At 40.0% G+C, this 16778-nt stretch overlaps 3 protein-coding genes across 3 annotated transcripts; 1 reads left to right on the top strand and 2 right to left on the bottom strand.

Moving 5' to 3' along the window:
• Window positions 1-9662: 9662 nt before the first annotated feature.
• LOC105686663 (39S ribosomal protein L44, mitochondrial) lies at window positions 9663-11962 on the bottom strand. Its single transcript, XM_012401702.3, has 5 exons — window positions 11775-11962; window positions 11157-11523; window positions 10793-10877; window positions 10421-10724; window positions 9663-10338 (listed from the first exon to the last, which is right to left on the bottom strand). Exons 1-5 carry the CDS (start codon window positions 11842-11844, stop codon window positions 10148-10150), a joined length of 1017 nt encoding a protein of 338 aa, XP_012257125.2. The 5' UTR covers window positions 11845-11962; the 3' UTR covers window positions 9663-10147.
• A 105-nt stretch (window positions 11963-12067) lies between these two features.
• On the top strand, window positions 12068-13252 carry LOC105687105 (cytochrome c oxidase subunit 5B, mitochondrial-like). Its single transcript, XM_012402485.4, has 3 exons — window positions 12068-12239; window positions 12414-12487; window positions 12800-13252. Exons 1-3 carry the CDS (start codon window positions 12161-12163, stop codon window positions 13004-13006), a joined length of 360 nt encoding a protein of 119 aa, XP_012257908.1. The 5' UTR covers window positions 12068-12160; the 3' UTR covers window positions 13007-13252.
• Window positions 13253-13421: 169 nt separating this feature from the next.
• LOC105687096 (peroxisomal membrane protein PEX13) lies at window positions 13422-16611 on the bottom strand. The gene is made up of 5 exons (XM_012402472.3): window positions 15958-16611; window positions 15203-15472; window positions 14791-15038; window positions 14505-14684; window positions 13422-14364 (listed from the first exon to the last, which is right to left on the bottom strand). The coding sequence occupies exons 1-5, from the start codon at window positions 16023-16025 to the stop codon at window positions 13985-13987; spliced, it is 1146 nt and encodes a 381-aa protein (XP_012257895.2). The 5' UTR covers window positions 16026-16611; the 3' UTR covers window positions 13422-13984.
• Window positions 16612-16778: the final 167 nt, after the last annotated feature.

Genomic DNA, 16778 nt, shown 5'->3' with positions numbered 1-16778 from the left:
GATTTCTTGGAAATAGGAATTATTTCATCCTATTACGACGATGGCTCGCATAATGAAATGTGAATCTTCTACACGCCACCTGCTTTGTTATCATCGCGAACAACAAAACTTGCGATTAGTTGGAGAAAATACGAGGATACATAATAGAAATTGAAAGAAAAAGTTTCCAGACTATCCGAAACTGCTTCTTCTTTCAATAAATTTTGTATTATGTATTCACGTCCGAAACTCGTTCATCGGCTTTTTGTGTTCCAACAAAATTCTACTAACTTATACAACAGTAGCCGCTAGTAGACCAATTATCGACGCCAACTTGAAAGCCGCTTTTTTGGCCAGAGTAAGATTCTACGTTGCCCTGTACGAGTACCAAGTACCCAAGTATTTAGTACTCGAGTTACGCTCCGACTACACCAAAACATACCGTGTAACAAAATCGCCCAACCCACTCTGGGGTAGGTATACATCGATTCCCGGCAATCGCTCATCTCCCCCTCCTTCCCGTAATTTTCATCCTTTCTATTTGCTGCGAAACTGCATCATCGAGGAAACTGTATTTCCCAAAAAATTCTTCCTTCTGTAACAAGTTCGTTTGAACAGGTTTTCCTGCAACTTATTCGTATACACATGTACGTATACCGTACTCATATTTATACGTTCGGCTCGGGTCTGCAGTGCAGTGTACCTACATATATAGACGTGTATACATATTTACAACGTACAAATACGCGCGCCCCGCTGCACTTTGTTCTCGGAAGAAATTTCTGGGTCTGTACCGATGTTAGGTATACGGTCTGGCCAACAGCCTAGCAGAGCAAGATCAAAGACTTTGAAATAGTAAACAACTAGGTCTGGTTACTGGCCGGAGGTTCTGGCGCGGGAAGGAGCTGAGTAGAAGAAGACGGAGTCACCGAGGAACTTCTCAAATGCCGCCAAGACCTCAGGCATCGTTGCAGTCACCGACACAATGGCGTCTCAGCAAAATTGAACAGTCATTGCATCCCATCGCATCGCATCGCGTGCATCACATCCGCTGCGGCAACGTTCTTTCTTTTCTCTCCACTTGAATCGACGGAAAAAAACTATGTACACGTAGTAACGATCCTCATTATGTTTCCATTACTCCCACCGTACACGTTCGCATACGTATCGGATATAAATATACTTTTGGCAATGTCGGATCGTTTTATTTTTTGTTTGCACTTCTGACATTTTGCTGGACGGGTGGTTCCGAAGTTGAGAATAGCTCGTTATGACAATGGTCGCATAGCCGCTGACTCGATCCTGCAGCGAATCGTTATACGGTAGTGCTAAAATCCAAATAGCTAATTGAAGCGGTAGTGCGCAGACTTGCGTTATCTGCGAACCGCTTCTCCTCCCTCCGTATACCGCTATTTTCCGTCTTCTTCGTTTCATTGATAAAGCGAGGAACGAACGAGTAAACCGAAGCTGTATATATGTAAACAAGCCCCATCATCGTCAATCGTCTCTTGCGGACGCGCGCGTTCATTTTTCAACTCTCGCTCTACGTGCAGCGGAATCTCATGCTTCTCCCTTTTCGGTGTTACTCATAACCGCAAACTCCATACACCCATTCATTTTTCCCGAAGAACGTCCCTGTTCTAGTCGATATAGGCACGTCAACGTAATTTAAGAGAAAATGAAAATGAAGAGCGGTACATTCGACTGTGACGATTGTGTGTATGTGTACGACGTTTACGGATTGGGATGCAGGGAGCGCCATCGCGGGGTTCGAAGCGCCGCAATGAGGACGAAGTCGGGGTGTCATTACGCAATTACGTTGAACGTAATATGTAAATCCCAGAATCATGGGAGTCGCGCGCGGAGACCATGCCGCCCCGACATACTATACGATGTGTTTGTTGCGATGACTCTCCGCGGTAGCAGAGAAGGGTATGGGCTGCAAACTCGAATTCCACCGGCTAGCTGGACCGGTAACTTTCGATGCGTCGACTCACCGGTGCATCCGATAACTTTTCACCGGTATCGAAGTCCGTCTTGCTTCGAATCAGTCGCCAGAAAAAACTTCGCTTTCTCCGCGTAACGTGGTGAGTTCGTCACATTAATTTCAGTGTTCCAAACATCATAATGCTTCGTTCTTTTCCGTTTTCATGTTCCGAACATCGAAATTTACCATCAATACGGACATGGCATCCGCAGGGATGGGGATATGAACGTAAGGAGATTTTCGTTACTTTCACATAATTTTCGTGACTTGTTCGCGGTCGATTCCAACTCGTAGCCATCACGATGTGACCCGGCTCTTATAGTTAAGCCTGGCAAGTCGACACGAATGCCCTTCTGCCCGAACTCGTGGCTTGCAGTGTACCCGCATATACGTCCTCTTAGGGCCTGCATGATGCCTTTTATCGATGTATGCGTCTGTCCGAGGAACAGGTTAAGCCTGTAACCGCTGTATTCCCACCCCTTTCCCCTTTGCACGGATCTGCCCAAGGGGCTTTGGCGAGTCACGGGTGGAGATGGACGCAGACGCGAAGAGGGACGAAAATACGCCAGACGCACACACCCATTATACATATCTACACATCGGTGCATCGGGCTTACGTATCTGTGTACGAAAAAGGGGCTGAAAACTTTTACTGCCCTTCCTGTTCCATCGTTCGCCACGTTTAAAAATCAACCACCTGCGTCCGAAGAGACGGCCATTGCCACCCCCACCGAGTATATATATATATATATATATATATATACACACACACACACGTGTACGGACACTGCGTGAAAAAATATCACCCGTGTGTATGTTCTATATATCACGTGAATATAATAGAGGTCCATATGCGTTTCAGTGTGTAATATGTATGTATGTATGTATGCACGTCATATACCTGCGCCTATTTATAAAAGCGATGACCACTTGAAATATATATAACATATATTTATAAATGGAAATTATTATGTATAAGAATGTAACGTCACCGCTTCTTTCCCCATTACGGATGAACGGTTTCTTAATGTGTTGCAATTTGTCGATTGCAACTTGCCGCGATATAGAAACGAGACTGGGAAATGGACGCAGTCATTGTGTATAATTTCTATTACAAATGCGGAGAGAAATAGTATTCGTTGCGCAGAGGTATATGCCACTTTTATAACTTCATTATGAAGTAATGGAGGAGCGAATGTATTTTTGGTAAAATTCGTTCGCCCCCCCCTGTGAAAAGCCGCACTACACGTTCTTCGAATTCTATACCGCGTCCTCCTTAATTGGCATTAATCAGTTTTGTGCCACTAATTATGAACCGAGAATTATGTTATGATTGCTAATACCTTCTGCCTTCTCCCCCTTGTATAGAGGCTTTCAAATGTGCCGATCATTATCAAATTGGTAAACTGTCGCCGAAAATAGACGGCGACTAGAGAGCAAAGATTCGAAAATACTGTAGAGGTTAGAATAGGGTAGTCCTTACATATTTGAAATCACGTGCATAATTCTACAGGGATTGGCGCTTCCTTCGTTGAGTGGATTTCTGGCAGCACTGCCAGTCCCTACACTCTTACGGCGTCGTGTTCCATTCCATCGTGCCAGGCTACTTTCCTCTCTCCGATTCCTTAATTCTTGCAGGAGAAATATACAGGTATACTTAGGTACTGCAAAGAAGGGCTGCAATGTGTAGCCTGCGGAATACACCCAGCATGAGCAGCAGCACCGGAGGCACACAACGAACAACGGCGATCGGGCTTCACGTGTTTAGGTCTCCGAAATTGCATGCCTCTCATTGGCGTAGCAGTCCCGGAACCCATCCACCTACTTGTAATAATATTATGGCGCATAAATTTAAAAACCTTATGAAACACCCGCGCGGATTCGGGCTAATCGAAGAATTGTTATAAATATGTGCGTGCAGCGCCGTGGCGTAGATATTATAGCAATTCATACTATAGAATAAAAATTATTATGACTTGTTTTTTTCAATTTTGTTTTTTTTTTCAATTCTGAAATCCCATCGCTGATTACGATTACATTTTTTAAATTGTTTTCGCGGTATGTAACGAGTGGAAAGTAAGTGCCTGCAAGTTTTGAGAGTTGGGGCAAATACGAGGTGTCAGGGCGTCGGTGGATAATGGAGGACTAAAATAACAATAGCGCCGATTACTGGATGGCGAATGGGTGTGGCTGCGCCATTGAGTCGTTACACGCAGGAATAGAAGGTGGAAGAAAGACGGTAGTATGCGAGGGCGAGAGAGAGAAGCTCGCGAAATGTTGTAGGCGAGTTTGGTGGCGAGAGGATGCAGGGGGGGAGGGAGGGATAAACCACCTTAAAGGGGATAGAACAACCGACAAATAATCAATATACGAGCTCTACCGTGCGAAAGCTAACGTATAGCTTGCACCACCTCGGGTATAGGGAAATTCTTTTGCACCAGTGCCAAGGCTGAACGTAACCTCGGTATTTCGGGTTATATAGGGATGTATAGTATTCGTGCAATGTAATTTATTCATTTATTATATGGGCTTTCATTAAACTGCTGGGAGAGATGAACGGGACAAATGCATAGAAATTGAAGACTCGCATAACTTGAATTTTTCCCCCCTAATATTAGCCCATATTACTGCTCCTGACAGCCCTTGTTTAATATTTCATAAATGTAAAGTTCAGTCCGATATTATTGAACGGATATTAATTACCTGGATAATCACACTGTTCAAATATCGTCGTCGGTTCATATTATTTTCGTCGCTTTATCGATTGCTTGCCTGCGCTCATCGAATGCTTTCCCCAATCTCTTCAATTCTTTCACCGACAAGACGAAAAAGTTATGCAGGTATATAACATACATACATATATGTGTATGTTAATTCTCAGCTTGCGATTTCTGTGATACGACGAATTACAAAAAACAGCGTAATTCACAGGTCCGCACGGTATGCCTGCAGTTCTGTTCACCGGAAATGACATCAGCTGCGTCTTTTCAGCCAAGTTTCGCGATTGACGAGAGCGGGCAGCTCGTTTAAACTCCATTTAGAATCACGGAACGACGTGGCAGTCCTGCCAAACGCACCATCAGAGATCTCTCTTTCGTATTCAGACGTTCTCTTTTCAACGAAGGACATTTTTATTGGGATCTCTTTTGATCCTATTAAAGCGTGAACTTCTATAGACAGACTGTAATCTCCACCTTTGGCGCACACGTATAATCTATGTTCAATCGAAGCTAAGATCTTAAATTAGATTTTCTTGCCACGAACGCAGGAGTTTTCATCGTAAATATGGTCCACGGATTTTTTTTTTGAAATTTACGTGATCGTAATACGCACTACACGACCGTTATATACGCATACACAAATAACAATTCGCGAATGCTTTCGCCTCGAGTGCGCATCGCGGTATGTATGCATATAGTAATACATGTAGAAGAAAAGGCAGGTCTTTGACATACTGTGATATCGAGAAGCCAAATGATAAGAGATTCGGCGTCTGGCGACCGCTCATCGTTTATAGACCGCGGTTTGGCACACTAAAATACATATATATGTATATTTAAACTCCGAATTGGCGAAGCAATTACAATGGTCCGATGTCATCATACCTACGACTTCGTTCCGATGTATGTACGACCACTCGAGTATACAACACATGTATGTACAGCTACGCATTGAACGTGACTCATTCATTCCTTGCCGCTCGAGTCCTTCATCGCGCGTGTTTCGCACGATAGGATCGTCTCTCTAAACTGCAAACCGTCTCTCTACTATATCCATGCATTCTATATGTGCAGCAAAACAAGGGAAAAAAAATTGCAATTTACAGATGTGTGTGTGTGTGTGTGATATGTATAATACATGTATATAAGTACGGTATTCACGATGCCAGAAAAGAACACTTGTTTAAATGCTTGTGTGTATATAAAAGATGCAAGTTACATATCTACATGTCATTGGATAGTATATAACATGAATCCTGTATATACGTTGAAAAAAATTTATCATTATACCTTCATACGAATACATGTATTATGTATACACACCGCGTAGACATATACCTATATAAATTATTTATAGTTCATTTCCTCCCCTGACGTAGATATAAGTATACCGCATATACTATAGCTGCAGCAATTATTTGTTTTTAAAATAAAAGTCACTGCGAAAGTGTCTTTGAAGTACATTATGCCCGTGTATACATAAATTATTTACTACATAATGGCTAACCTGAGGAATATCTCACGTCAACGGAAGTCGGCTCACACCTTATACCGATCTTCGAGAAGAATATTTTCACCAGCTACGACGAATCAACAATGGAGAAGCATTTTTTTTTTTGGTTCTTTTGCGAAGTGTGATATCATCTGTATACCTGAATGACTGATTTTATTTTCGTGTCGGCTGGGGATGATCGAAGGAAAAGATTAAAATTGTGTTCAAAAACTTGTGCCATACATGAAAGGCAATCGTGAGGTATCCAACCAGTGTATGTAAGTACATACATACGTATGTAACTACGTATAAGTATAGCATAGAACGTACCGTCATGTCAGGATGAAATGGCGTCGACTACGACTCCGGTGCCTGGCTGCACGATGTTGGTCCGAATCTGCTTTGTATTTGGACGCCATATTTTCGTTGCGGAAATTCGATTTTATTTCTGAGATGGTTCCTGTTTCTAAGATAGATGAATCCAGTGTCATTCGGAGCTTTTGAGACATGATAATTCAAGTTTTTAATTTTATCAAATTATTCAAAGATTTTATGGAATTACTTTCAAGAAAATGAACAAGTACCGTCCACTCTGCGGCTACTTGTGAAAAAACCTGCAATTTCGAAACGCTGATATTTATTACATACTTGAGTAGGAGATGCGGTTGTAAACTACAGGGTCATGTCCTCGAATGCGGAAAGTTGGAAACGGTCACTGTCTTGAACTGAATCAACTTTACGTACTCTCACAATGATCGCGAACCTGCACTGCAGTTGAGAATGCGGATGAATTGAATTTCTCAAGTTTGGTATACATAAATAATGAAATCAGTAACGGGATCAACCTGCATGCGATACTTCAGGGGGGATTTGACTATTTCTTCTGTGGGCCTTCGATATACAATACATTCTGTAACCGTCTAAAATTACCCTCGGAGATTATCCTCCTCGGTAAATTTCTACGCATCCAGTAGTACATACATCGGAGTTAGTTGAATTGATAAATTGATCGCCGGTGTTATTTTGATCGATGGTATATATGAAGTTTCGCTGCCTGCAGGACGTGAATAATGATTTAATGCAATTAAATTTAATATTCTTAATGCTGAAGCGCCCAGTAGGTATACAGGTAGACTTGTATGTATAATATAGAAATTAAAATGTGAACCGCGTACGCGACTGCCGTATAAAAAATGAATGGAAGACGTATTATCCATATCACAATGACAAGAGAATCGTGGTTGAGATCGCAGATTTTTTAGAAGGGTTTTCCGTCTCGTATTTATCTTCTGACATTATTAAAGTGGTCTATCTATCGCCGGATCGACGACGCAGTTATATTATCGTGCCGATTGGACGCTGGAGGGAGATATTCGATTCGCAGAGGCCGAACTAACTCACGGCCAAACTAACTAACGCGCAGATATCCTGGCGACGAAACTGCGCCAATCGCAAAACACCCGAAACGGCTCGGTATGAGCGGTTCAACCCAAAGGCTAAGGCCTTCCAGCAAACAGCGGCACAAGGAACTATCTCGATGATAGTAACGATAAGAAAAAAATCCAAATCACAGGCCGGCTGTTCAGTTAACAACGGGGTGAACAAACTGCATTTATTGAATAGTCGTACACCTGTTTCAAATATGATTATGAAAATAATAAAAAAATAGATCAAAAACAAAATGAGCGCGCGAAGGAGGTCGCGCTGTTGGTTTAAGGTGTGTTCAAGGACTTTCGCACTTTGCTCGACCCTTCAGTTCTGCCACGCAATTTATCGTTTCCCTAACGTAACCCTAGCTCGATTCGTGACACAGTCGGAGGTACGACGTAAATGTGAGTTTCGCCTCCTACCGATACGTACGAGTATGTACCAATTACATTTTCAAGTATTCGCGTGTCTGCTATTATAAGGGTCGCGTGAGTGTAAAAATCACCGTCGAATTATCAACCACGCGCGCCTTGTTTTCAATCTGCAGTGCAGAGACTTGGTCGCAAATAGGACAACTGATTTCTGATTTTTTATATTAATATCATCATGTCAAATAAATTCCTACAGACAAACCACTCTCGTATCCTATAGTTTTTTCACCTGTACTCAAAAGGCTTTGAAAAATCCCCCAGAAATTCATGAATATACCTTCAACTATAATTTATGAAAAATATGTTTAATATTTCGTTTTCCGAGGGAGCCTGATATTCATTTATCGAAAAATATTCAATTATTCGGGAAAAACTGCTATGGATAGGAATGCACTGGGCACTAAATACCCATAGTATGTTCGCGAGGATGAGCTTAATATAATTGGAGAGGTCGAAACTAAGCTTTGCAGACAGTATTTGGAATTTTAAATTACTGGAAATTCACCGAGCGTGTAGCAGTCCTCGGACGGTACTAAAAACCGAATAAAGAGAAAAATAAAATAAATATGAATAGGAGAAAAAAATCCATTGCAACGATATGCTGTACTGAAACCAGCGTCACATTCACAAGCCTTTACGTGACTTAAAGCGGATGTAGCGGAATAAGATTTCGAAACGGATTCGGGTTTAGATTCTACTTATTCTGGGAAAATCAGAAGAATTGATCGGCGTAAATAAACTGATAAGGGAAAAACGATGCATGCAAAGTAGACTGGACCGCAAACGTAACTCGAGTATTTAATGAATTTTGCGAAATCGGGCAAGTCCGTATAGGCGCAGCGGAGCAGCAGTAGCGGTAGGAATCGTTGGATCCCCTTTAGTTTGCGCCCGCGAGTTGCCATGGAGAATAAAGCCCTTTCCTTCCTTTCCCTGCTACGAAATACGAATAGAAAACCCTCTTCCCTCATCGCCCTCCTGGCGTAGTTCCTCCTGCCCCGCGAACTCCCGGAACCCACCGTCTCCCCGATGTCAGCAACATAGCCGTGCCAAATCCCCACCTCGCTACATCCAGGTTCGCAGCTTTTTATTCTTTTTTCTTTCTCTTTTTTGTATACCTTTTTATCCCGCCCTTCCTCCTTCGCACGCTTCAATATAGGTCTGCGCGAAATCTCCTACTATAGTTTCTTATTTCCCGCTTCTTCAATAACCTTCCGAAAAATAGAAGAGCAGACAATACGGAGAAGCTCGATTGATATAGAAAGTCTGAGCCAACAATTATTGATTATTCTTGTTGACGATATACGGGAACGTTTGGCTCTGAGTACTGCAGTCTGCATTTGAAGGGAGAAAAAAGACCGTTGTTATTGCAAAGATGTAACCAAACAGGCGAAAGTTACGTCACCCAATCGTTCTCCGACGTAGTTAAACTACAACTTCGTGCGATACGTACAGAACCAATCCTCCTCTATCATCAAGCGGCTTCGAAAAAACTTATTGTATTGTTCAAACCCTTGCAATCCTAAACTCATAAAATTTCGTGATAACTGATATAAATTCTCGTTATCCGAACGCAAAAACTGATCGAGTTATCCCAATCTTAAAGAGTAAAGAAAAAGATGTTTGGAAACATGGAAAAAGCCCAGGTTATTCAGCTGGTATATATTGAGAACTCATTCATCTTTCGGAGAAGAGAAACGAAGGTTCACATGGTCTTAAAATAAATGGATAGGATCAATCCGTAATATTGTCATCGTGACACTTTGAACTTGGAACTACGTGTGTTATCATCTACTATGATTTCTGATTATTTTATATATACCGGCACAAAAGCATTTTGCGCAATTATCTCGATCTGTTAGGACGTCTGTGAGAAATCTCACTCACAATAAATATAAATACACGAGTTCTGGCTTAAAAGATAAGTAATATATGTATCTACAATGAAATATGAAACAGATGTTAATCGTGGGTCGTAGAAAGTATCCAAGACTTACTCTGGGGCACAATTTCAGCATTTTAAACAGACTCAATGAAGTCTTCGACATCACTCTTATACGTCAGATGAAATGTGAGGTGTACGTTCTGCTCACGACTATAACAGTACGATGAATCAGACTTGGACTACATTTTTCAAATTTTCAGAGCACCATCGCGTGAGCGGTAAATTCGCTTTTCTCGCCGAAATTATATCCACGTTCAAGTTGAATGGAATTGGTCGGCTGAAATGGGCTATCCCAAACATCCGTTGTAAAGCATCAAGAGCTGCAACGTGTTTTGCTACTTCCACAGATTCGGCAATACCTTGAAAATAAATTTTGTTCTTAGATCATTTCATAATTCCAAACATTCGGCGAGTCCAAGAAATGTGTGCGGGTTGACGTACCCATTCCAAGGAATTGCTGATCAGAGTAAACCACAACTTGGTGTGTGGCTAAAACTGTGTTTACTCCAGCCTGAGCAGCGAGTCGGAAATCTGCAAGACCTCTTTTTTCTCTGCCAAGAATATCGTCCAAGACTTGCAATGGATCAGTAGGACTCCATAAAGATAGCACGTCCTTATCAGAAAGTGTGGCTATTAAGAAGTCACGGACAAAGAGACTGGTGTGAATAGTATCAACACTGCGAGATAATGCAGCTACTAATGCAAAAAATGTGTTTGCCAAAGTCTTTGGTTGTACAGGATGGTCCTAAAAAGATAGAAAGAATTGTGGTTTACCACAGAAGCTTATGCGATTAACTCCAACAATTAACTCACTTCGCTCAATATAATATCTTTGGTTCCAATGAGTGATGAAACATTGGCCAGGATTTCTTCTGAAAGAAGGTGATCTTTCAAAGCTCTGAAAAATTATCAAGTGCATACCAATGAATTATTGCCAACTAATAGAGGTTTAGAGGTTGGAATTATTCAATGAGATGGATCTCCATTTCTAATACTTAAGAGGTAACACATAATTATGTTAAGTGTGACAATGTGGTAATTAAAATTGTGATGCTTGAGCAATCTGTGATAGAGTAAGATTGAAATTTGACAACAGAAAGAGAATTTGGAACCATTTTGGAGATGATTTGTTCTGGTAGAATATTAGAAGCAATTACAGAATATTGTATATCCTTACAAAATGCCTTCCTCAGGTAGTCTTGGCAAAGCTTCCCTTAAATAGCACTTCACAATCTCTAAAGTTAGGAATTTTCCCTCTTCTATAAATTCTCTGTTATCCTTGATATTTAATTCAGGATTCTCTATGCCAACTTCTCTCTGTCGCTGCTCTTCCTGTATGACATAAGACCTGTGAGTAAAGGCTTGTTCCAGCAATGTGAGGTCAAACTTTTCCGATAGTCTTTGGTTGAATGCAAATAATTCTGCACTATAATTCCAGTCAAGGAAATTGCTACGCTTTGGTACAGGTTGTGGTCCAAGTTTACGGTTCAATCTGTTTATAGCTACCAACGTTGGTGCAACCCATCGTTTGATGCCTCTATCGCCTGGAATGTTTAGTAATTCATCATTATGCCCAAGGTAGTGCGGTTGTCGACAGAATGTTCAAGGAGAATTCTTTATAGTGAATGGAACATTTACTAAAAAAATCAGAAGATAATACCAAAATTTATAGTAGCTATTCTACGTGACCAAAGGAATAATAAAGTAAAATACTAGTGAACAATGCATAATCCATATACCGATGGGCTGTGTTTGAAAATGTTGAACAACAAATAGATTAATGAACATCGCATACCCCTGTAATAGACGCAAGTGAGCCTTTCAATATTGATTGCCACCCTAGCACACGTGCGCAACGAATTCATCGTATTCTTAATATTCTAGATTTTGAATAGACTACAGAAATGTCCCTCAGGATTACTGCAGATTTTAGGTTAAGAATACATCAACGTGAAATTGTGAAATATACCTATGTTTATACCATAGCTATTAGAATAGCGGCTGACTAACTTTTTGTAGTATGCCAGACAGACGCTTACGCATTTCGATTTGGCGCCACTTGAGATGAGCCCGATTTGGTCGATGGTTTTTCTCATCAACATACGTCGGTATTACTTGTGATTATCGTGGTAGAGGAACGCGAATTCGGTCTTAGATACGTTTCCGAACTTCCTCCGCAAAATGGCATCACTGTGTGGAAGGATTCTTCTTCAAGCTTCTCGTCGCCCTATTTACACATCAGCCAGATGTGGCTCAAAAAGTATGAATATTTTGTCGATTGCTATGTATTCATAGGTATTTGTGCTCGGTATATTTCACCATCCTTATCGAATCTACATTACGTAATGATTCTGCATATATTTGCCCACTTGACTCGAAGCACCATAAATTGCTAGACTTGACTAAAAATGTAAATATTGCTCTGTTAATTCAGGTTTGGCCGATTCGCTGGACCATGCTACCGGTCTGGAGAAACGGGAGCTGCTGGCTGCCATTGCTGGCGATGATGTAGGTACATTGTAAGATTTAACCAGTATGATCGTCAAATTATATCCAATATTGGGTCAATCTCATCAGATAACGATTGAGATAGCCTGCCATCGCGTTTTTTGAAAGGACTTTACTGTGGCACATGTACCTTTGTTCGATGGAATTTTGCCAGTAGAAGTTTAGTCTATTACCCTGTTTCTGCTTGATTACGAGTGATACAATAGATGTAAAGAAATCAGTCTGTGACTAAACCTGGCATTAATGTTAGCCATGTGGCTGCTATTTTATGGATGAGACTAGTGTGAAACTGGTTTTTCTTTTGTGGTTTAGGATCCATTTGACCTAAAAGTCTTCAAACGTGGGCCTGGGACTAAAGATTGTCCAAACCAGGTACCAAGTGCATTTGAAAGCCGCCTGGTTGGATGTATTTGCGAAGAAGAAGCTACTACAATAAACTGGATGTGGTTGAAACGAGGCTCCCCCCGTCGGTGCGAATGTGGATACTGGTTCAAATTAATTGAAAAAACTCCAATATAAATTTAAATTCAGACTAAGTTAGTCGATTGTTTGAAACATCTACCTAGAATTAATATTATGTTAGAGAAACAAGGAGGCTTGCTTTATTTATCATCCAACCATGCTCCCAAGTTTCCCTTTTGAATGATGCCCATAAAGCAATGTACTGCAATGGTGTGGTGAACCGCAAATGTATTTACCAAAACCTATTTCATTTTGATGTACATATATTCACTCATAAATAAAAACAAAATGAGATGCTATTGACATCAATGCTTTGCAGTGAAGATTATTGACATACGCCATATTTCAAGTCATAGTGTATGACAGGTTGGTTATATCTCTTTACTTCAATCCATGTTGATGACATTCTAAGAAATGAACGGAGTGTCAAGTGAGACAAGCTATAAAAATGTAAGGAATGGACATGATTGTCTTCAGTAACACATGTATAAATTTTTATGTGACATATACAACATATATACAGTTTCAATTCACCACAAATTAAGTCCCTATTTCTAGTCGCAACGCTTTATCAAAAATGTATTATAGCAAAATTCTAAATTATCGATTAGAATTCAATCTTCCCAATGTGACTAAATATTTTATTCTGCGATTCTCCTTCACTTCAAAGTAGTCAAAACATGGCAAATCGCAGTATTGCCACATAAAATTCGACTAAAATTACACCGTTAATTTTTCAACCCATTGTCTGAAATAAATCCTAAGGTATGGCTTATCCACGAATAGTTACGAACGTAAGTTAGTTAATTGTCATTTCCACTATTACTGGCCAATTAAAATTAGTTGGAATGACTAATCAATCATAACGAATGTTCATGAAATTTTGACGTGATTTTGTATACAATACAAGGTTCGGAATAGCGTAATACCTAGATAAGTATTGCGAGTACAAGAATCATTGAGTATTAATCGCACCGCCAAAATGATACAGTATAAAAAATTACCTAGGAATCCATGTTCACAAATATGATGATCCTAATTTTCAGATAGTTCTTTGTCATATGTCTCTTCCAGATTAGAAAAATCACTTTTATCTTCAGAACTTACACCCTCATTTAAAGTAGTACCCACATTGGGGGGTGCACTGTTGTCTATTCCTGTTTCATTGGATTCCGATTTTTTTTTGAGCTGTCCAACCACTGTTACATATGAGTACGGTATTAGACCAACATTGACACCATCAGTTGCTCGACACCAGCCAGGATTATCCTTGGGTTGCAACGATTTTGGTGCTAGCCAAATTTTCTGTCTAGATCTTAAACTCAACTCATCACTAGAAGAGGCTTTGAAATCGTATGTTGCCGTGGCTGTGTATATGGGTTCGTTTAGTTGGGACCATTCTTCCGGATTGTTTGCTATAACAGGGCAGTTAAATTGTCATCAGAGATGGAAACATCGTACGCCTTGCTATCAAGGCAACATTCTATCAATTTTCTGGTAACTCGTAAATACGAGTAATACAGGTGTAACTGGATAGCATTACACTATAATTTACCATTTGTTTTAATTTCTTTGGCATTGCTTACTAATTTATGTACTAAGTAAGGTATCGCAAACAGCATGCTAAGAAACATTAGAATAGGCCAACTAGAAGGTCCTGTTCTCTCTCCATTCATAACTTCCATTGCTGTTTGTCGCCACAGTGATTCACTGTTTGGATCATCTGGACGTAAACCTAGAATACGCATGATAGTAATCTGGATAGTTCATCACATGGATCATTAATTACCCTAATAATGACTTATCAAAAATGAGTGCTATAAGGAGATCAGTATATTTACCAAGAATATACATGCACTTCCAGTACAACCATTTCATAAATCTGATCAAGGCAAATGTGTTCAAAAACTGTCCAAACATAGAGCGTAGTCTACCAACATTATCTGCTACACTTAGAATTGCTCTAAACGAACTTGTCATGGCAAAAAACGTTGATTCGAGCATCATTGTCACTGATGAAAATGTTTGAACCATCGACTCTATTGACTGAAATGCTGGCCTTGTACTTTCCTCAGCAATTTGAACAAATCTAAAAATAAGAGGACAAAAAATTAATGTGAGAGATGTAAAAAGCACTGTTGCTCAAGTTACAAATGATCTAATGTTTCAGATTTAAAGTACCAGATATTTGAGATATTTCTTATTTAACAGCCTGCATTTTGGGTGATGAGGTTTCTTTTGTTTAGCACTCACCGATTTTCCGCATCACCACTTGGTCCCCCAAACTGATTATACGAATTATAACCGGGCATTGATCCATATGCACCATATGATCCATATCCTCCGTAACCTCCGTAACCTCTATAATTCATGGTGGATCCATATGAACCATAATAATTTGGCATTCGATAGTCACCGTACATGGGCTGATAGCTTTGAACAGGTCTATGAACACGAGGTGGTACGGGTGGCGGATTTCTTTGTGTGTTAGACCCATTATAGTTGCTTGGAAGAGTTGGTCCACTAAATATGAGAAATAATCAAATGAAGATTCCGCCAATACAGTACTTTATTCATATTGCTTCGATCAGAATATACACACAACATATATTTAGCATTTGATTACAAATTGTGGGGCAGATATTCAGTCATGATATAATTAGGATTGAGTTTGTTTCAATCAATTGCAGCTGTGAAGTCATGATATATCTTAACTGAGATTAAGTTTCATGTTTCGATATGTATAGGATTAGGGCAGCAGATTTCAACTTATTATTAGTATCAATTATACGTGATGTTTAATACATGTATGTTACAGGCATTTTCTGGAATAAGGCTGGAACATTGAACGGGTTTAAATTTTGCTTTAATAAATTGAAAATCGTTCTGTCATGGTATTCAAATATTTAGAAATTTCCTTGAGTCAATGACAAGCCTTGACGAAAATAACTGTATGGTTTATATTTGAGGAATTTTTATCCAAGGAAATTGAGTATGAACGAAAATACCTTAATCCAAAATCTGTACTGGGCCTGAATTGATTATTGTTGAAAGCGCTGTAACCTTGCTGGTTCATTTTGAAGATAGATGCTTTTTATTGGTAATAAAATGGAAAGTTGGGATTCCTGAACGATTATCCTACCAATGTTGCAAATAGCAACCAACTTTTTTCAACAACATTGATGCATGTGCAGCGTACAGACGTCGAACACACGATCTAGTTGCGATATGTAGCAATTGGATTACTGGATAAGTTATCAAAGGCTAAGGTGCTCCCCACCATAAGTACTGACAGCGATCATCATTGGTCGTTGGAACTTACGTCGGAACTCGTGGTTCAAGCATTAATAATAGATAGGGTTCCAGTATGATAAGAAAGAATTATACTAATTACGATTAAAATAGGATTAACGATCAACCGATAAAATTCTCTTACGACGGACAAGACACAATTTTTCGACTGGCGACAGACTCGAAAATTTAGCAAACAAATTTTATCCGAATTCCAGCGACTATAATTCTGTAACAAATCTTGTTTGACTATCGATAAAAGCCAACGGAGCTTCTAGTTTAAAATCGAGTGATGAGAAAAATCTCAAGTCACAACAGATTGAATGAGATTTGAAAAGTATTTTTGATTGGCTATAAACTTGACTCTAACCCGACTTTGACCCTTAGTACGTACGTACGTACATACGTACTGATACGTTTCGTCTTGTTGATATGCAAGCCCGGAGGGGACATCTAACCAACTCTGTGTGTTCCCAACCGTATCAGCGTCGATATACATTGGCGCAATGGCGGCGAGCGCCAGCGCTGTGTGAAGGGT

This window comes from Athalia rosae, chromosome 2 (assembly GCF_917208135.1).
Source record: "Athalia rosae chromosome 2, iyAthRosa1.1, whole genome shotgun sequence".
In the NCBI taxonomy this organism is placed as follows: Eukaryota; Metazoa; Arthropoda; class Insecta; order Hymenoptera; family Athaliidae; genus Athalia; species Athalia rosae.
The sequence above is the reverse complement of the archived record's forward strand: the minus strand, read 5'-3'. Positions and strand labels throughout refer to the sequence as shown.